This window comes from Lissotriton vulgaris, chromosome 6, assembly GCF_964263255.1.
Source record: "Lissotriton vulgaris chromosome 6, aLisVul1.2, whole genome shotgun sequence".
Classification (NCBI taxonomy): domain Eukaryota; kingdom Metazoa; phylum Chordata; class Amphibia; order Caudata; family Salamandridae; genus Lissotriton; species Lissotriton vulgaris.
Genome location: NC_141694.1, coordinates 913,019,360 through 913,040,460, shown reverse-complemented (window position 1 = coordinate 913,040,460; position 21,101 = coordinate 913,019,360). Strand labels below are relative to the sequence as shown.

The following is a 21,101-nucleotide window of genomic DNA, read 5'->3' as shown; positions in this document are numbered from 1 at the left end:
GTATAAAATAGTTATGTAAATAGTTATTTAATAAAAGGTTTTACCCTGTTTCTTTGCTGGTGTGTTGTCTATATTTTTAATATTTGCATAGGGTTTGTCGTTATTTTGGGCGGGGTGGGTGACGGAGCCGAGCTGTCTTGCAGCCCTCATGGTGTGGAGCTCAGTTCATCTCACTATTTTCGTATTTCTCATGAAGGGTTGTTCCTAATATTTCTATTTTAGCGAGGTCAAAAAGAGATCCAATTAGTGGCCTACTGATTTTGCTCGATTACTTTTATTTTTTTACATTATTTTTCACGATTTTTCACTATCTGCAAAGACTAAACAGAGTATTGCGACTTTGTGCTTGTTTGTAAATAGAGAATGAACCAAAGAGAATCAATTGTAAAACAGTAAATGCTTGGATAACAATCAATCAAATGGAGAGACAAGCAGGCACGACGGATTACAACGGGGGTAAAGGCCTGCGTTAACTACTCTTCACTATCTGCAAAGAGAGAGTACTACTAAGAGAAAAGAGGGGAGGGGGGCAGCGTTCAAAGCACATCAGCGTGCATAAACACGAAAACGTTTTTACCTATCACGTACTTGACATTTTACAGCTTTTGATATTTGCTATTAAAAAACCAATGAAATTCACTGAAAAAACCATAGGTTATAGGCCATATATAGTTAGGAATTTGCATTTACAAAACCTTGAAAATTCAATGAAAAAACCATTGGTTATAGAACATATATAGTTAGGAATTTGCATTTACAAAACCTTATTTTACTCGCATAAAACCATTGAAATTCCATATATAGTTAGATGCGCTAACTATATATCGCGCACCCGCAATCCACTGCTGATGATGTCACATATTACATCATTCATGACATGGTCAGTGACATCACTGATGACATCACTGATGACATCTCAAATGACATCACTGATGACAACATCCAGTGACTGTATGTTTCTGTAAAGTTAAAATATGTCTTACATATTGAAGAATGAGTGGATGTATAAATGTCTGAATGAAGGATTTAGTAGGTGCATGACTGATTGTATGAGGGAGTGATTAAATGTGTCTCACTGAGTGCATGGGTTAGTGATTAAACTGTATTAATTTGTGCATTATTATATCTGTTGTTCTGTAAACTGCTGCATGTGTTGATCAGTAGCTATATGAGTAACTATATGGGTTATTGATTGGTTGCCCAAGTATTTGTATGGGAGACTGAGTATGTGTGTGAGTGGCTGGGAGGTGTGTGACTCTGTGCATAGATGTGTGAACAGCTGATTCACTAGATGTATGGGTTCAAAATTGCATGTGGAAACAGCTGTATGGGTGGTTGACTGTGTGCATGAGTGTATTGGTGAGTGAATGGATATCTCAGTGCTACATGTCAAAGTAAGTACATATGTAAAACACAGTACATGTGAGAGCTGACATATATAAATAACTGTATAAGAGCTAGTGAATGTGTCAGTGGTTGCATGGATCATTGACAACTTGTATCAGTGATTGTATAAGAGAGAAAATATGTGTTAGTATATGTTTGAATAAGTAAAGTTTGTATAACTGTATAGTTGAGGAAATGGAGGTGTGATTGATTGTTTGCATGACTGACTAGTTGTGTGAGTAACTCCATGAATGAGTGACAGTCTGTGAGTGTCTGTTTACACTGATTGTATCTAAGGTTATATTAGAGTCTGAAGAGGTTCATCGTATTATCACATGAATGATATCATCAGTGATGTCATTTGATATGTCATCAGTGATGTCATCAGTGATGTCATTTGAGATGTCATCAGTGATGTCATCAGTGATGTCACTGACCATGTCATGAATGATGTAATATGTGACATCATCAGCAGTGGATTGCGGGTGCGCGATATATAGTTAGCGCATCTAACTATATATGGAATTTCAATGGTTTTATGCGAGTAAAATAAGGTTTTGTAAATGCAAATTCCTAACTATATATGTTCTATAACCAATGGTTTTTTCATTGAATTTTCAAGGTTTTGTAAATGCAAATTCCTAACTATATATGGCCTATAACCTATGGTTTTTTCAGTGAATATATATATATATATATGTATATATATATATATATATATATATATATATATATATATATATGTGTGTGTGTGTGTGTGTGTGTATATATATTCACTGAAAAAACCATAGGTTTCAGGGGTGTTATAGTTAGCTGGACATTTCACTCGTATAAAACCATTGAAATTCTCCCCTGTTATAGTTAGTTCTACTAACTATAACTTGCGCGCCCGCAATCCACTGCTGATGATGTCACATATTACATTATTCATGACATGGTCAGTGACATCACTGATGACATCACTGATAACATCACAAATGACATCACTGGGGCACTGGGAGACCTTGTGGGACCCCCTGAGGAGACCTAGATGATCAGGCTGTGTCTACCCTCCCCCTTTTCCCGTTTTAAACACACATTTCACACGCTTCTTCAGCCTCCCTTGTACCGAGACATAAAATGGCTGCCAACAGTTTCAAGTTTCGAATGTTGACATCCACTTGACAGCCAATTAGCCTTCAGCGCGTGATCGGAAGGGTGCGCTTATGGTACAATGACAATAAGCGGAGTACACGTATTCAATTTTTTTATGGGATGTGGGCCACGTGGCCCCCTCCCGTGCCCATTTCCGGGCACAGGGGTCCCCAGCCCCCGGGGCATGGCTAATTATATATTAATATTTTATGGAGGGGGGCTGCAAAGCCCCCCTCCTGAAGCCACTTAAAGACCACGGGGACTTCCGCAACTCCATCTATGTATGTACCCCGTAGGAGTTGCCTTCACTTTGCGCAAGCATGTTTGTGATAGCGCATGCGTGTTAATGTTATGCATGCGCACAATGCATCCCACCGTCTGGCTATGTACCCCTAACGTATTTCATTTTATTTGCGCATGCTCAATTACAACATGCCCAATCACAGCTCTCACACTCAGTGACATCATGCTCAACCAATCATCCTTCTGCAAAGCATTTATAAGCTGCCAACCTTCTTGAACTTTTTCTATTCCGCAGTCACAGCCATTGAGAGTGTTCGTATCCACTTCTTCGTAGGTGAGCACTTTTTTAAGAGTAATTAAATTAATTAATCGGAACGATCTTTAAATACCGCGTAAATGCAAATTTATGTTCGATTTGGCAATGCTGCTTTTAAGCACGCTTTCCTGCTCTTTTATATCGTTAAAGTTGACTTTCTAACTTTAGTTTTTGTGCAAATCACTTAATTTCTTGTGCGTTTGTTCAATTTGCCAAGCGCCACGTGGCCGCTCCTACAGCAGTGTGCTACGTGCTGTTCAAGTGAATATGATGTAGTTTTTCTCGTGTAAGTAGTGCGTCATGTGCCCCATGCAATGCAAAAGTAATGTTTTCGGCAAAAGTGTATTTTAGCACTGTTTCCAGGTCTTATAACTTAAATATTTTGCCTTGGTAGGCAATGTTTCTGAGCAAATCACTTAATCCTGCCGCATATATTTTTTTAAGTAGTGCGTCACGTGCTGCTTCCTCCCCATGCACTGCACATGTAATTGATTGGTCAATGTTGTATTTTAGCACGCTCTCCGTGTTTTTTAATAACCTTAAACTTCATTTGCCCCTTGTTCTATTCATACAGATATCTCAACCATGAGACGTACTGGTCGCCACAAGCTGTCCTGCCCATACACTATACCACATGGTGGTGAACAACTGGACACACCAGATCCACTGACTGCTCTCCATATGTTATCAGCCGAAAATTGCAATGGACCTAATGGAGTTATAAGGTTTGTCTTCAACATTTCATGATCGAAAACCATTCTGAGATAAGCACTTGTGTATTTCATGTGTTTGCAGACGGATAACTGTGTTATTGTCATGTTTTATTAGAATTCGTAGGCATTTTGAAATCAACTAAACGTAAAAAAAGCATGTCCTCCCAATTTTATTGCCCAAATATATGATTTAAAATCGAACAATGTATGAGTTATAATTTTTCCTGCTTCTATAAATACTTTTATAAAATATACATCTGCATTGTGATAATCTTATAGACATTTCTTTCTGAAACCCATTTCTCATTTTCATGCTCATTACATGTTTTCAGCCTGTACTTCAGATACAAAGTAAAAACGTTTTTTTGTGGGTTTTTTTGTAAACTTGTCTTTTAATTATCCTTGCTATTTGTTTCTGAATTTCTAGATCATGGAAGTCCAAAAGGGTTCTATCAGATCAAGCCCAGGAGTTTGTGAATGAAGCCAACTCACCACCTACTCAGCAACTGCACTTAGGGAACTGCAGCATCCTACCCCTCCGGTTCCACCAGGTGTGTCTGAACGCACTGCGCTCCTAGACATCTCTAAACATCCACCGGGCCCTCATACCCGAACTGACCATAGTACCAACCACTCCCACTCTACAGTGCTCCCACAGGTATCAAGCACTGATACACATCTCCGAGTATTCTACCTTAACACTCGCTCCATGGTGAAACATCAGCTTGACCTATTCCTCTTGCTCACCACGGATAGACCTGATGTATTGTTACTCACCGAGACATGGCTCACTCCGGACTCCCATCCTGACATCTTAGCTGCCCTCCCTCCAGACTATTACATCCTCAATGTCAACCGCCCTTTGAACCGCCCTGGAGGCGGAGTAGCGGCTATCATTCATAAAAAATTCAGATTTCTCACCTCCGCCTCACTTACTCTACCTGGGACAGATAACATAGTCATCAGTCTGGAAACTGGAGGTGGTGCCCTTGCACTTGTACTACTCTATCGTCCCCCCCTGTCAATGCCATCTTTTCCTCTATCCTTGAGTGAACAGGTAGCTGGCCTGCTTACGCACAACTCGAGAATCGCCATATTTGGCGATTTCAATTATTGGTACGACAGCGACCTTGCAGGGCCTCATGCTACGGAGCTCTTCGAAACCCTGACCAGTCTGAACCATGCACAACACATTACCTTACCTACCCACTCCAAAGGCCATATTCTTGATCACGTCTGGACCCACAACCTTGCCCTGTCCCGCCCCAACATTTCCCCCTGTCTCTGGTCAGATCATCACCTGATAAAGGTTACCATCACCATTAAAGGGAGCATCAAGGCCCCTACCCTTCCTGGTGGACAATGTCGCAAATGGAACTCCTATGATGCCCAGGGGTTTCTCGACTTTGCAGCTAACACCTGCCCCACCATCAACCTAGCATCCGGTATCGATTCTATGGAAGGTGCAATTTCCACCTGGCTGCAAGCGGCCAGCGACAAATTCGCCCCTCTTACCAGATTCGCTCACACGAGGTGTGGTAACTCCCACCGCTGGTTTTCTGAGGAACTTAAAGCTCAAAAATTGAAGTTACGCCACCTTGAACGCAAATGGAGACGGGGTTACTCCACGGAGGACCGCGCGGAGTATGTGAAGGCCCGCAATGAATACAAAAGTGCTATCATGAAAGCTAAGGCTTCACATATCTCCGAAAGAATCAACTCAGCCTCTAACAAATCCAAAGAAATCTTTAAAATCATGAATGATTTCTCTTCTGATCAAAGAATTCTTCCCTCCCAGGCTCCAACCCAAGACACTTGCAATGCGCTCAATACTTATTTTGTCCAGAAAATCGCTGACATCAAGAACGCAATCTCTCCGTCCATTCCCTCTAGTCCCTCAGACTCCTCCCCTCTCAACCCCTTCACCTTCACTCAGTTCCCAGCTATTACTCCCAGTACCCTTACCGAGCTTACAACTCGTATTAAATCAGGTTCTCCCAAGGACTGTTGTCCCCCCCCGGTCCTTAGGGCAGTTTTCTCAGCTTTACCCAACAGTATTCTTCCCCTCCTGAACACCTCCCTAAGTACTGGTACGGTCCCCTCTGTGTTCAAACAGGCCATACTGGTTCCCCTCCTAAAAAAAGCCGGAGCCGACCCTGCCAACCCCGCCAATTACAGGCCCATCTCCCTTTTACCTTATCCTTCTAAACTGTTGGAGGCCCATGTGACAACTTGTCTATCGGCATTCATAGAAAGCTCTGGTTTCCTGGTACCTAACCAGGCAGGCTTCAGGCCAGCTCATTCTACCGAGGCAGTCATTCTAAAAGTCATCGACACTCTTCGGGAGAATGCCGATAGAGGGCCCCCACAGGCACTTGTCCTTCTGGATCTCTTGGCCGCGTTCGACACGGTGGACCATGACATTCTCCTCCACCGTGTCGGACAAGCAGGCATCCAGGGCCCCGCACAGGATTGGATTAAGTCCTTCCTTTCTGGCAGAGTGCAAACAGTCCACCTAGGCCCCTTCACTGCAACCCAGGTACCCACCACCTGTGGAGTGCCCCAGGGATCCTCCCTCTCACCTTTACTTTTTAATTTATACCTCCGCCCGCTAATTCACTCACTCAGTAACTGGAACTGCACTGTCCTCAACTACGCAGATGACATGCAGATCATCTTTCCTTTAGACACCCCGGATGCGGCATCTAATTTCCAGGCAGTAATGCTGCACATCCAACAATGGATGATCTCTAACCAGCTTAAATTAAATCTAGAAAAAACCGAACTTATCCTGCCTGGCACTAGCTCTGCACACTGGGGACCTCAATTCTGGCCAGCCGAGCTGGGCACTGCCCCTACTCCGTCGAGTGCAGTAAAAAGCCTGGGTGTCACCATTGACAATGACCTCTCCCTTAAAACCCACGTCGGAGCCATCATCTCTGCTAGCATGTTCCAGCTATGCAAAATTCGAAAAATTTCTCACCTGCTTTCCCACGAGGCCTTGGTGCAAATCGTTATTTCCCTTGTCCTTTCCCGCCTCGACTTCTCCAAATCCCTTTACTGGGGCCTACCCAGGTCCCGGCTCCACCGCCTCCAGATGGTGCAGAACCAGGCAGCAAGACTCATCTGTAATGTCCCCAAATGGCAATCTGCTAGACCCCTTCTGGCCAAGCTGCACTGGCTGCCCGTTGAACAAAGGGCCGCCTTCAAAATTGGATGCCTAATCTACAAAGCCCTGCATACCAAATGCCCGGCCTTCCTGAAATCCCTCATTAATCCACACTGCCCGACTCGCAACCTCCGTTCTGCCCATCTTCACCTTCTCACCTCCCCAGCGATCAAGTTAAAAAAAACTGGGTGGCCGGAGATTCACCTTCCTGGCACCCAAGCTGTGGATCTCCATCCCCCTACACATCAAAACCTCTGACACCTTGCTGAGTTTCAGGAGGGGCCTAAAGACCTGGCTCTTCTCGAACTCCCACTAGCTCTCTTTCCTACCCCAATTTCAATCTCAGCGCCAGGAAACCTCCGGTGTCAGTGCGCTTTATAAATGCAGCCTAACATTAACATTAACATTAACAAGTGAGTGACCAATCTCTGCCTAACATTTGTATAATGCAATACTATTTCCTATTTTGCTATCCAAATATAACCTCTGATGATTACTTTTCATCCCCAATCCTATTGAGAACAATTGTTTTTATGAACATTAAAATTAAGCTTGGACATATGTACAACATATACATTTTAACTCTTTTTTCAATTACCACAATGTTACATAAGTCAGCAGCAAGTTACCAGCATTGAAGAAAGTATATCCTCCTGTTCCAGTTCATTTAACAGATGTCTCAAATATGGCATGAACTAGTTGTATGAAGCCAGAGAGATTCACAAATTTTTAATGGACAACTTTAAGGTAAATACTCACAATACGACTACTCGACGAAGTTAAAAAGTAACGGATATAAGTACTTGAGGGGTTTTTCGGTGGCAGATAATCTCAAATTCACACTTGAACGGATAGGTCTGATACAGAGTAGATCTCTGAATAACTAAAGGATGATTAGGTATTAGGATGGCATACAGAGCTCCCAACCTTCTTACTTTTTTCTTAAAGGGTTCCAAATTGGGGACGAATATTAGGCTGTGCAGTAGAGGTTGACGGTGTTGCTCCACTGGTACTTGGGCCTCCTCATGAAGCAGGAGGAGCCTCTCTCAATCTCCTTAACTCTTCCCTTGCAAAGTTGACAGGATTCTTAGTCTGCAAGTGCTTTAGCCTACTTGCAGTTCCACACCGGTCCTCTTTATTGGGGTCTCCTCTTGAAAGCAGTCTTGCATATGCGGCAAGTAACTTTTCTTGCATTCACCTTTTTTAAGACTTGTGAAAATTAATTTCAAAACATTCAATAAATATGGTGTCACTATGCATTGTGTAAAAATGCTTTATTAAAAGTATGCAAAATATGTTCCTTTTAATTGTGGTTTGTGTCTTTACAAGAGAATTTGAAAGGAGAAAGTAGGAGATGAATAACAGATGTAGGACGTTATATAACTGCAAAAAGTTATAAAAAGGGTGGACCAAAGTCTGCATGTACAATGCCAGTGGCAGCGCTTCAGGCACACTGCAAACATTTAAAAAATATTAATATTCTCAAGTGTTACTTTGACTTGTAATGTTTGACCTCATTTAGTCACATCAATCTAATTTTCGTTTTTGTTTTGCAGATTAACTACAATACTTCTTTTGGACTCCATATTATATGTTGTTTATTATATTGTTTTGTTAGTTATAGTTATAGTTATTCATTGTATTGTTATCTTTTAGTTATAGTTCCAGTTATTGTTTTAATAAAAGGTAATAAAAAAAGTACATACGTCTGTTTTTTGTGGGGGTAGCAGTCATCAATAGAAATGTTATTTATAATTTGAAGAATAATTCTGGGGCTAACTCATTAACAACATAGTGTGGTGAACCTTTAACCTCTGTGCTCACATAAGTGTTCCATGAACTGTTACTCTGGTAACAGGCAGAAAGCTGTTTGGGGGTACTGTTAAAAGTTACTGGCTGTACAAAAACCTTTATATTTACCCAGGATCTTCTACATCACAGAAAGGAAAGCAAAGTAAAACAAAACACTGTGTACCAGATTTACAACCCCCTTGCACCACTTTCGCGCCCAACCCCCCTCACAACATTACAAGTATGTGGGCTTCAACGACCCCCCTCAAACCCCGGGAAGCACCACCCCCTGAAATTTTTGCATTACGATACGCAAACTGCGTGGCCTATGTTTATATTTATTCACATGCCACCTTGCGTGATACATCACTAGGATACAGGAGGCCTTCAGCCCCAGGAGCTGCAGCGTCAACCTGACCGAGACCCAGGATAAAAGATTAGAATCAGAGCCTAAATATCCCAAACCCGCTGTTCGTAGTGAAAAAACCCAAAACTTCGCCGAGTCCAAAACTGCTCTGATGAAGAGGAGCTTCTGAGAGGGGCATAGGTGCGACTTTGGCACGTTGATGGACAACCCCAGCAGGTGCAAGAGGTCGACCGTAGTCTGGAGGTGGGAGACAACTGTCTGGGGCAAGCCTGCCTTCAACAACCAGTCGTCGAGATAGGGGAAGACTGGAACACCTGATCTGCGCAGATAAGTGAATAAAAATGTGAATAAATATTTCTACTTTTCTACCAGACTATAGAATAGTGTCCATATACTACAACAATCTGCGTTTAACTATGCATGGCATCTATTAAAGAGATAGTGTACATTTTACAGATGAAGGAAATCGAGTCTTCCTCATGAACTTTAGACTCTGCATCGGTACTTTCTTGTAATTACTAAAATCTCTCAATAAACACAAGAGCTCTTTGTAGAACCACCCAACATCTATACACATAAGCTCGATATATATCTCAAAAATACATGCTTCGTTTTTTTCAGTGACCGAATGCGCGGATCATACGCGCATCTCGCGACTTTTTTTGTAAAAAAATGTTCTTACTTTTTTTGCCCTACGGGTCCCTATATCACCCACTGAGCAGGCCTAGGGGGTCAGGGTGTATCTAACCTGCCCCTGTTCACGTTTTGCCAACATATTTCACAGACTTCTTCACCCTTACTTCTACCGAGGCACAAAATGGCTGCCAACAGTTCCTGGTTTTGAATGTTTACAACCGCTAGACAGCCAATTAGAATTCAACGCGTGATCAGAACGGTGCGCTTATCCTACGAGGCCAATCCTCGCACAATCCGCGGATCCTCCGCACCCATAGATATATAAATTATTTTAACCGTAATTTTCAAAGAAACTACGGAACAGATTGACACCAGATATGCCAAAGGCACAAGTCGGAACTGAGGACTGCCTCTCTGCCAAATTTGTTATAATTTTGTTCAGCCGTTCGAGCTGTAGCCGAGGCTAATGGTCCTATGAGAAATTGCATGGGGAAACGGTGTTTTGGGACCCACCTTTTTTCTCGGCCCCCGCTTCACCAATCACCCCCAAACTTTCAGGGAAGGAGCGGAACTGAGCTGGCCAAAGGTTTGAAAAATTTCAAGAAGATTCATCAATCGACGCCAAAGTTATTGGCAATAGAATGTTGTGGTGACATCACTCATGACATCACTGATGACACCAGCCAGTGAATGTGTGTCTTTCTGAAAAATTTATATGTTTTTATATTTGTATTTGTAAAGGTTGATGGAAGAATAAATGGTTAAATAAGTGTGTAAATTGATGTTTTTTTTAAAAAAAAATGATTGGTTAACTGCCTTATTAAGTGTATTTTATTGAATTCATATATTATCGAGTAACTTTTAAATATTGAAATATATATATCAGTGTTTCACTTTGTGTATAAGTAGCTGCATGGGTTGGTGACTGACTCACTGTTTTGTATGGGTTTTGAAGACAGTATATGTGCAGGACAGTATGGGTGGATGAGTGTGTATATGTGTGTGTTAGTGAGTGAATGAGTGTCTCACTATTGTCTTTATTAAACAACATATATTTTAATCTAGTGTATGTGAGTTTTGATGTATATAAGGGAGTATATGTGAGAGTAAGAGATTGTAAGAGTTCCTGTTTAAATAAGTATGTGTTTCTATAAGTGATTGTTTAAGAGAGTAAGTATGTGTAAGTTTCCTTAGAAGTAGGAGGTAGTGTGTGTATAGTTGTATATGCAAATAAATGGATGTTCAATAGTTTATTTGCATGTGTGAGTATGTGTGTGAGTAACTTTTGGATGACTGTCGGTGTGTAACAGGATGTATAGATGTATCACTACATATGATGAGTGAGTATATGTATGAGTGACTATATAGAACTGTTGGTGAATGAGTGGATGTGTATATAGATGGTGGAATTACTGAATTGGTTGGTGTAACTGGTATGGGTATCTCCATTTTTTTTTAAATGTTAGTTTCTATTTTTGAATATGTGTTTCAAGGGTTACATTACACTAAAAGGAGGTCTGTCACTCTGTCACAAGGATGGTGTCATAAGTGATGTCATAAGTGATGTCACTGACGATGTCATGAGTGATGTAATATGTGACGTCATCAGCAGTGCATTGCAGGCGCGCTTGTTATAGTGAGTCCAACTAACTATAACGTTGGAATTCAATTGTTTTATGTCAGTAAAATTTCCAGCTAACTATAACTGGTGTGAAACCTATGGTTTTTTCAGTGAATTTAATAGGCTTTTTAAATGCTAATTCCTAACTATAACTGGTGTGAAACCTATGCTTTTTTCAGTGAATTTCATAGGTTTTTTAAATGCTAATTCCTAACTATAACAGGTGTGAAACCTATGTTTTTTTCAGTGAATTTCATAGGTTTTTTAAATGCTAATTCCTAACTATATATAGGGCCTCAAACCTATGAAATGTCATATTTTTTATAATGAATCCTATATTGTATATTTATATAATACTATTTTGTTTATTCTTTTAAATTTTTTTGCCCTGGAGCGCTCCCGGTGCGCGCCCCGGTGAGCGCACCGGAAAGCGCAGTTTTCCGGTGCGCCCCGGGGCGCGCACCGGTGAGCGTCCCGTTAGCGCTATTGCCGCGAACGAAAACATCATCGTGACGTATCGCGTAGCCTCGTCCGCGTGATACGCACCGCGTAAGCGCACCCGGAAGCACTCGAGCGAATACGATCGCGCAGCGTAAGCATCCGACGTGCTTACGCGGCGCGCCCCGGGGGTGCGTAGCGTAAGCGCGTCAGGTCATGTGACCTGAAAAAACACTTTTTATTGGTGCAGAACAGTTTTGGTTTCCAAATGATGAAAGCCCGGGTCATGTGACCTGAAAATAACACTTTTCATTGGTTCAGGGCAGTTTTTTTTCCAAATGATGAAAGCCCCCACCTTTTTTCCTTATTCTGACTTTGTCCTTTGACTGAGGAAGACCTGTTTGGAGATCTGTGACTAATATTTTGTACTTTAAAATGGCTACAGTAGCAGCAGCAGCTGGAACATCTTCACCACCACCACCACCACCAAGAGGACCACCACAACACCACAGTGGTGGAGATGAAGAAGAGGAGGAGGAGGAGGAGGAGAAGGAGGGGAGGAGGAGCTGGCTGCCAGAAGATAACACCCCGTATAGGCTAAAGCAGCACATTGTATGGGAGTTTTTTTCCATCCCAGAGGGCAAGAAGAAAGTGAATGCGCCAAAGGTGACTTGCCAAATCTGTTTCATTGAACTTTCAAGGGGGAACCCTATTAAGAAATACTTATTTGGCAATAACACCATGATTCGGCACATGCAGCGCAAGCATCCCAACAACTATGCTGCGGCAGAGGTGAGAGAACTGACCAGCAACCCTCCCCAATCTTCACCCAGCACCTCCAAACGAAAGCAACCCACTCCATCGGGACCAGAGACAAGGGAGATGGTCCCAAACATTCAACCAAAGTTTGGGCAATACAAGATCACTTGTATTTTTTGTGGTAAGACCATCACCTATGGTGAGCAAAGCATAACGCTCATCAACCGTGCTGGTGACAACCACAAATGCCCCAAAAATCCATAATTTTTTCATGATTTTTTTTTTGCTCCAGTTGAGCCGTTTTCAATTCCCTGTTTTTTGCTTCTCCCCATAAAAATAACAAAAAAATATAAAATAGTTCATAAAGCCAAAAAAAGTACAAAATGTTCAAAAAAACATTAAAAAAATATAAAACAATAAAAGAAGAAAAAAACAGTTCTTTTTAGAACTACCTCCAATTTATAAAAAAGGCTACATTTTTTAAAAACTCTGTCATTCTTTTCTTCCCCATGGTACGCTCCCCGGTCCGCTCCCTGGTGCGCGTACCGGGCGCTCCCCCCGCGCAAATCAAATTTTTTTTTTTTGACCCGCGGGGCCCTTTTATAGCCCCCACATCAAACCTAGGGGGTCAGGGGGGTCTACTCTGCCTCCTTATGGTCATTTCCCCCTTTGTTTTTGCCACCTCATGTGTCTCGATCCTACCGAGACACAAGATGGCGGCCGCTCCGGACTGTTTGGAATGTTTACAGACACCCGAGAGCCAATCAGGTTTCCGCGGGCAAACTCGCGTAGCGCGCTGGTTCGCGCCCCGGTGCGCGTACTGGGGCGCGCTTATAGATATATATATTTTTTTTTTAACCTAAATTACTCAAAATCCACTGGAGCACATATCTTGAGACATAGCAAAGGCACATCGGGCTACCAGTCCCTACAAACGTTTTTTTTAGTGTGTGAGAAGGTGCATCAGATGATCACATGGATGATGTCATCAGTGATGTCATTTGAGATGTCATCTGTGGTGTCACCAGTGATGTCACTGAGCATGTCATGAGTGGTGTAATATGTGACATCAGCAGGAGTGCATTGCTGGGCGCGTGTTAAAGTTAGCTCTACTAACTATAACAGCCGAATTTCTCTGGTTATTTACCACTGAAAAGTCCAACTAACTATAACATCCCTAAAATACCTATAGTTTTAAATGCTAATTTCTAACTATAACGTCTCTGAAACCTATGCTTTTTTTTAGTGAATTTCTAAGGTTTTTTAAATCCTAATTTCTAATTATAAAGTCCCTGAAACATATGGTTTTTTCAGTAGATTTCAAAGTATTTTTTAAGGCATTTCGAACTATAACGTCCCTAAAACCTATGTTTTTTTCAGTGAATTTCATTGGATTTTTAAATGATAATTTCTAACTATGCCTCAGAGGTAGGACATGCGCAGAATGAGGAAGAAAGGTGCAGAAAGAAGCAAGAGAAATACAGAAAGATGCAACAGAAGTCCAGAAATATGAAAAAAGGTGCAGAAAGAAGCATTAGACATGCAGAAAGAACCAACAGAGGTGCCTAAGAGGCCTTGTTGCGAAGTCATCCTGTGCCCCCAACTTTTTGCTGACTAGTACTGGTGTTAACTAACTCTGACTCACCAGGCCGGGAGCAAGTGCTAAGCTGGAAGACACTTAGAATACAGTGAAAACACCTACATACACTACGGTACACTGTATGTTGGGGTACCCCTGTGATTCGCATGATCTCCCTCGTAGGGCCCTCGCACATAATAGGGCAGGGGGGTTAAAACTAACTTTAAGTCAGAAGTGCAGAAAGAAGCAAGAGCAGTGCATTAAGAGCCAACAGAGGTGCAGAAAGAGGCAGGAGGGGTACAGAAAGAGGCTAGAAAAGTGCATAAAGAAGCAAAAGAGGTGCAGAAAGAGGCAAGAGAACTGCAGAAAATGGCAAGAGAGGTGCGGGTATAGGCAGGAGAGGTGCAAAAAGAGGCAAAAGGGGTACAGAAAGATGCAGGATGGGGTGCAGAAAGAAGCAAGAGAAGTGCAGAAAGAAGCAACAGAGGTGCTAAAAGTGGCACAAAGGGTACCGAAAGAGACAAGAGAAGTTCAGAAAGAAACAACAGAGGTACAGAAAGAAGCAAGAGAGGTACAGAAACAGGCAGAAAAGTTGCAGAAAGAGGGAACAGGGGTGCACAAAGAGACAAGAGAGGAGCAGAAAGAGGGAAGAGGGGTTTAGAAAGAATCAAGAGGGGTACCGTGAGAAGCAAGTGAGGTGCAGAAAGAGGCAACAAAGGTACAGAAAGACACAAGAGAACTGCAAACACCTGCTAGAGAAGTGTAGAAAGAGGCAAGAGAATTACTGAAAGAAGCTACAGAGGTGTAGAAAGAAACAAGAGAAGTGCAGAAAGAGGCAAGTGAGATGCAGAAAGAAGCAAGAGAAGTGCAGAAAGAACCAATAGAGGTGCAAACAGAGGCAAGAGGGGTGCAGAAAGAGGTAGGGGAGGTGCACAAAGAGGCAAGAAAGGTACAAAAAGAGGCAGGAAGGGTACAGAAAGAAGGAAGAGAAATATAGAAAGAGGCACTAGAATTGCTGAAAGAAGCAACAGTGGTATAGAAAGAAGCAAGAGAAGTGCAGAAAGAGGTACAGAAAGAAGCAAGAGAGGTACAGAAACAGTCAGAAAAGGTGCAGAAAGAGGGAACAGGGGTGCAAAAAGAGACAAGAGAGGAGCAGAAAGAGGGAAAAGGGGTTTCGAAAGAGGCAATAGGCGTACCGAGAGAAGCAAGTGAGGTGCAGAAAGAGGCAACAGAGGTACAGAAAGACACAAGAGAATTACAGAAACCTGCTAGAGAAGTGTAGAAAGAGGCAAGAGAATTACTGAAAGAAGCAACAGTGGTGTAGAAAGAAACAAGAGAAGTGCGGAAAGAGGCAAGTGAGATGCCGAAAGAAGCAAGAGAAGTGCAGAAAGAACCCACAGAGGTGAAAACAGAGGCAAGAGGGGTGCAGAAAGAAGTAGGAGAGGTGCACAAAGAGGCAAAAAAGGTACAAAAAGAGGCAGAAAGGGTACAGAAAGAAGGAAGAGACGTGTAGAAAGAGGCACTAGAATTGCTGAAAGAAGCAACAGTGATATAGAAAGAAGCCAGAGAAGTGCAGAAAGAGGCAAGTAAGGTGCGGAAAGAAGCAAGAGCAGTGTAGAAAGAACCAACAGATATACAGAAAGAGGCAAGAGGGGTGCAGAAAAACGTAGGAGAGGTGCACAAAGAGGCAAGACAAGTACAGAGAGAGGCAGGAGGGTGCAGAAAGAAGGAAGAGAAGTGCAGAAAGAAGCAACAGAGGTGCTGAAAGAGGCGCAAAGGGTGGAGAAAGAGGAAGCAATAGAGGTACAGAAAGAGGCAAAAGAGAGACAGAAACAGGCAGGAAACGTACAGAAAGAGGGAACACAGGTGCAGAAAGAAAAAAGGGGGGTGCAGAAAGAAGCAAGTGAGGTGCAGAAAGAGGAAACAAAGGTGCAGAAATATGCAAGAGAGGTACAGAAACAAGCAAGAAAAGTGCAGAAAGAGGCAAGAAAATTGCTGAAAGAAGTGTAGAAAGAGGCAAGTGAGGTGCAGAAAGAGGCAAGAGAGGTACAGAAAATTGCAAGAGATCAGCAGAAAGACACATGAGGATGTAAAAAAAGGGAAGGAAGATACAGAAGGAAGCAAGGGAGGTGCAGAAAGAGGGAAGACAAGTGCAGAAAGAGACAACAGGGATGAAGAAAGAGGGAACATGTGTGCAGACAGAGGCAAGAGAGGTGCAGAAAGTGGGAAGAGGGGTCCAGAAAATTGCAAGAGAACAACAGAAAAAGGCAGGAATGATGCAAAAACAGGGAAGAAGGGTACAGAAAGAATCAATAGAAGTGCTGAAAGAAGCAAGAGAGGTAAAGAAAGAGGCAAAAGAGTTATAGAAACAGGCAAGAGAGGTGCAGAAAGTGGGAAGAGGGGTACAGAAAGAGGCAAGAGGGATGCAGAAATTTGTAAAAGAGGTGCAGAAAGAAGCAAGAGCAGTGCAGAAAGAACCAACAGAGGTGCAGAAAGTAGTTTGAGAGGTGCACAAAGAGGCACAGGGGCACAGAACGAGGCAAGAGGGTGCAAAAAGAAGTAAGAGAAGTGCAGAAAGAAGCCACAGAGGTGCTGAAAGAGACAAGAAGGGTGCAGAAAGAGGCAAGAGAAGTGCAGAAAGAAGCAAAATGGTTGCAGGACAAGCCAATAGATGTGCAAAAAGACTCAATAGAGATGCAGAAAGAGTAAAGAGAGGTATAGGAAGAGGCAAGAGAAGTAAAGAGAGGCATTTGAGGTGCAGAAAGAGGCAAGAGAGGTACAGAAAAAGGCTTGAAAAGTGCAGAAAGAGGCAAGAGAAATGCAGAAAGAGGCAAGAGAGGGGCAGAAGGAAGAGAGTGATGTGCAGAAAGAGGCAATTGAGAAGCAGAAAGAGGCAAGAGAGGTACAGAAGAAGGCAAGGGAAGTGCACAGAGACAAGAGAGGAGCAGAAAGAGGCTAGAGAGGTGTAGAAAGAAGCAAGAGGTGCAGAAAGAGGCAAGTGAGGTACAGAAAGAAGCAAGAGAGGTGCAGAAAGAGGCAAGAGAAGTGCAGAAAGAGGCAAGAGATCTGCAGAAAAAAGCAACAGAGGTGCTGAAAGAGGCAAGTGAGGTGCAGAAGGGGCAAGAGAAGTGTAGAAATAAGCAAGTGGAGTGCAGGAAGAAGACAGTGAGGTGCAGAAAGAGGAAGAAAGGTGCAGAAAAATGCAAGAGAAATGCAGAAAGAGGCACGAGAGGCACAGAAAGAAGAGAGGTTTGTGCACCATTAGTGACAATTTAACACCCACATTTACCAATAAGTAACACGTGACCATTGGGAGGGGCGTGGCTTGGCTGAGCTGCGGAATGGCTGCTTGCTAGAGCAGCTCCGCCGGCCGATTGTAAAATCCGCTCATAATCCGACCAAATGACACGCCGGACCGACCCTAACCTGGCCTAAGCAGTGCACACGATATCCTGAGGTGCTTTTGGAGGCGAGTCGCGCGCCCAGCTGTCCGCTGCAGGTGCGGTTGTGCCCGATTCCTGCTGTAACCTGAGGCCTGTGTTGTGGCGGCTAGGCCGGGCCCTAGAGTTTGGCGGCGTCCGGAGACTGGTAGGATCCGTGGCGGACCGCGCCTGGGGATAGAGCGGCCGTAGGCGGGGGAATCAGAAAGATCCCGGCTCGCAACCAGACGCTCCGGAAGAGGGGGCCAAGAAGGCTACGCAATTTGAAGTGCTGTGAAGGGGCGGCGGGCCCTGAGACATGACGGGGCACCTGAGGTGGACGCCGCAGATTGTCGCGGACCGGTGGCCGACTGCTGGGGCTCGCTCCGTGATCGGACCGCCTGGAGGGGCGGCCCTACCGTGCTGCCGGACGACCGGAGCTCGGCGGCTGGACAACAAGTAAGGAGAGGGGTGGCTGAGGATTCCCCCCCCCGAGGATGTGTGGCTTTGTTGGTGGAAGGAGGGTCCAGCCGCCATTTCGCAGTCTTATATGAACATTCCGGAGCACGGGACTAGACAGGATTGGCTGGAGACTGCCGTGGCAGTGTTGGTCTGAAAACACGACGGGCGGCCCCAGAACTTAAGGCGACATTGAAGGCAGCACGAGCTGGGGGGTTTCTGGTGCCTCGGCAGGGGCATTAAACACTGCAGTTTGGTGCGGTGCACAGCACCAGGTACGCACAGATGTCGTTGAATTTGGAACTACATGCATGTGGTGTCCCACATTGCCCCACTGCGCTGAGGCTTGCGCTGCGGCCGGACCCCCGAGATCTGGTCTATCCCAAATAGGGCCTGAGAATACGGAGCGTGCAAGAGGCAGACTGATGCACGCGCAAACAGCTGCATATATTGCGTGACCTTGCAACGATTGGACATATCTAGCTGAGCAGGCTGTTGCGATCCACTGAAATATTGGGGGGCCGGTCGCAAAACACAACTACAGGATACATATGAATGGCACAGTTCCCTGGTAGGGGCCCTTCTGTGCTACTATATTGCTATAGCTCTGGTTGCACCTTTTGATAGGCGGCACCCCCGGAAGAACTGGTGAAAAAGTGTAGATAGCCCCACGCACATACGGTGGGAGAGCTGGTGGCTGGAACGCGGGCTACAGTCCATAGGCACCAACCCCGGAAAGACGACCTGGTTGTGCTAGAAGGGGTGTGTCGCAATACACCTCTGAACAGGTGCTCTGTGGCCTGGAGACTGGGTGCCTGGCGTGAAGATGGGTAAGCCTGAAACGTGGCAGCCGAAGATAACCTTCGACAAGAAAATGAACAAGACTGGAGAAACTGATGGTGGCCCAAAGGACCAGGCCACGGGCCTCGCGGCATCAACACCGCCTGAAGACGATATTCGCTCCATGTTCAGGGATTTAAAGACCAGCCTGCAAGGTCTAGACACCAAGATGGACTACCTGGCTGAACGAATGGATCACATCACTCAGCGAATGGACAAACAGGAGGGCCGGGTCAGTGTGCTTGAGATGAGAGTCACTGAAACGGAAGAAAGTCAGACAGTATTAGACAAAAAAACTGCGTGGCATGGAGGGTGTACTCCAACTAATCAAACAAAAGAACGAAGATTTGGAAGCGAGGTCACGCAGGAACAACGTACGCATTACGGGAATTGCAGAGTCCACAGACATACAGAACATGGAAAAATACATAGAGGAGATAATGGAAGAACTCTTTGGACCAGACCTGTTGACGATGTTCCTCATAGAGCGCGCGCACAGGTCCCTTGGCCCGTGGCCAAAGCCGGGTGCTCCGGCGCAACCAATAATGGCGAGAGTGCTCAACTACAGGGATTGAGACACCATCTTGAAGCTCGCCAGGGAAAAGGGCGATATACAATATAAAGGCAACAACATCGCCTTTTATCCAGATTTCACACTGCAAGTCCAAAACGCACGCAGGGAATTTATCCCTGCTAAGAACATTTTCCAACAGATTGGCACCCGCTACGCGTAAATATACCCTGCAAAACTCAGAATACAGGGTCACAGTAAGCCCATGTTCTTCACGGACGCCAAGGCTGCCCTTGCTTACGTGAAACAAATGGCCAAAGAGCATAAACAGCGTGAGGCGGTGCCGGACTCTCGGCAGGACGGACACCTTAGTGATATTGAATGAACTTGAGAAGCACGGACGCATTGCAAGATCAGATAAGTGACTACCATTGATGCCTGATGTGTGGATGGGTGGAGGGGGGGTGGGACGTTGCCCTCCTCCCCCCCATGGTTCATGACCCAGTTGATTCTTAGTACTTTAATGTGTCATTGGCTGGGTGCGCGATTGCCCAGCACACTGAAACTACATAGGTGGGCCGGGTGCAGGTAATAGTCTGCGTGTCTCATATTCGCCCACCCTGCCATGAGTGCAGGGGAGTATAGCTGACTGACTCATGTACCCCTCGGGGAAGACTCCAGAGTGTTCACAAATCTCGTTAAACAATTGTTTGGGGGGAGGGATGGGGAGGGTAGGGTCACAACCTGATTGGGGGTTGGTGTGGGAGGGGAGGGGGAGATTGGTTCAGTTTTCCTAGTTAGAATTAACTCACATTGCACTGCCACATATGCATCCGGAGACTCAGTGGACTGGGCCGACAACGCACCTACACTATTATGTGGGTGCTGTAGATGCCTGATTCTAATGTTTTTGTCTGACAATGCTGTACGAATGGCGACACTTAAATGTTTAACCTGGAATTTGAGAGGTCTCAATGATAGGCGGAAGGTGAGGTTGATACAATCGTACCTGTTGAGAAGAGAGATAGACATCTGCTTGTTGCAAGAAACCCATTTGCGTGAGGGTGTGGCAGATGCCCTAAGGAATGCACAGTGAGGTGTGATTGTTGCGGCGGGCTACTCGTCCTACTCTAGAGGGGTTGCTGTACTCATCCCTAAGGGGATCCCATGGAAAACGTATACAACCATACTTGACAAGTAGGGCAGGTTTATCCTACTACACAGCACGCTCCATGGCACCCCCTACGGTGATTGTAAATGTATATGGCCCTAACTCAGATAGTCCTGAATTCTTCTATGATGTCTAGAAGATACAATCGTTTATGCCGGTGACGCTACTCTGGGGAGGCTCGCGAACATCAACCTAGAGCTGCTCAGGTGCTAAGGGATATTATGCATGTGTCCACATTTGGTGGACACATGGAGAGAGATGCATCCCACGGACAGGACAGGCACTTGCATCACACACCATAGGCAATCGTGGTCACGGCTGGATTACTGGCTCATGTCGAAGGACATCCACGCCCACGTGGCTAGCGTAGAACACCTCCCGCGCACATTCTCTGATCATGCTCCTGTGATGGCTAACATACACATCCCGGCTCCGTACCTGCAGCCGTTCACATGGAGATTCCCATCGGGTGCATTAGTTTATCAGGTCTTCCGAGAGGGCCTTAGAGAAAAGGTGGAGGATTATTTCACATTGAATGAGGGCACAGTA

At 44.5% G+C, this 21,101-nt stretch overlaps 2 protein-coding genes across 2 annotated transcripts in view; one reads left to right on the top strand and one right to left on the bottom strand.

The window, feature by feature from the left end:
- Positions 1 to 21,101, bottom strand: part of RGS7 (regulator of G protein signaling 7) — a 2,226,031-nt gene that overhangs the window by 1,498,319 nt on the left and 706,611 nt on the right. The gene's annotated exons all lie outside the window — the stretch shown is intronic.
- On the top strand, positions 4,817 to 18,696 carry LOC147708154 (uncharacterized). Its single transcript, XM_086925104.1, has 2 exons — positions 4,817 to 6,202; positions 18,658 to 18,696. The coding sequence occupies exons 1-2, from the start codon at positions 4,817 to 4,819 to the stop codon at positions 18,694 to 18,696; spliced, it is 1,425 nt and encodes a 474-aa protein (XP_086781230.1).

What these genes read in the sequence shown, in the direction of transcription:
- LOC147708154 (XM_086925104.1), top strand. Translation starts at nt 4,817, where the DNA reads ATGCCATCTTTTCCTCTATCCTTGAGTGAACAGGTAGCTGGCCTGCTT. An exon ending in TCTTGGCCGCGTTCGACACG is followed by an intron (nt 6,203 to 18,657) that starts GTGGACCATGAC and finishes ACCTTTTGATAG; the next exon opens with GCGGCACCCCCGGAAGAACT.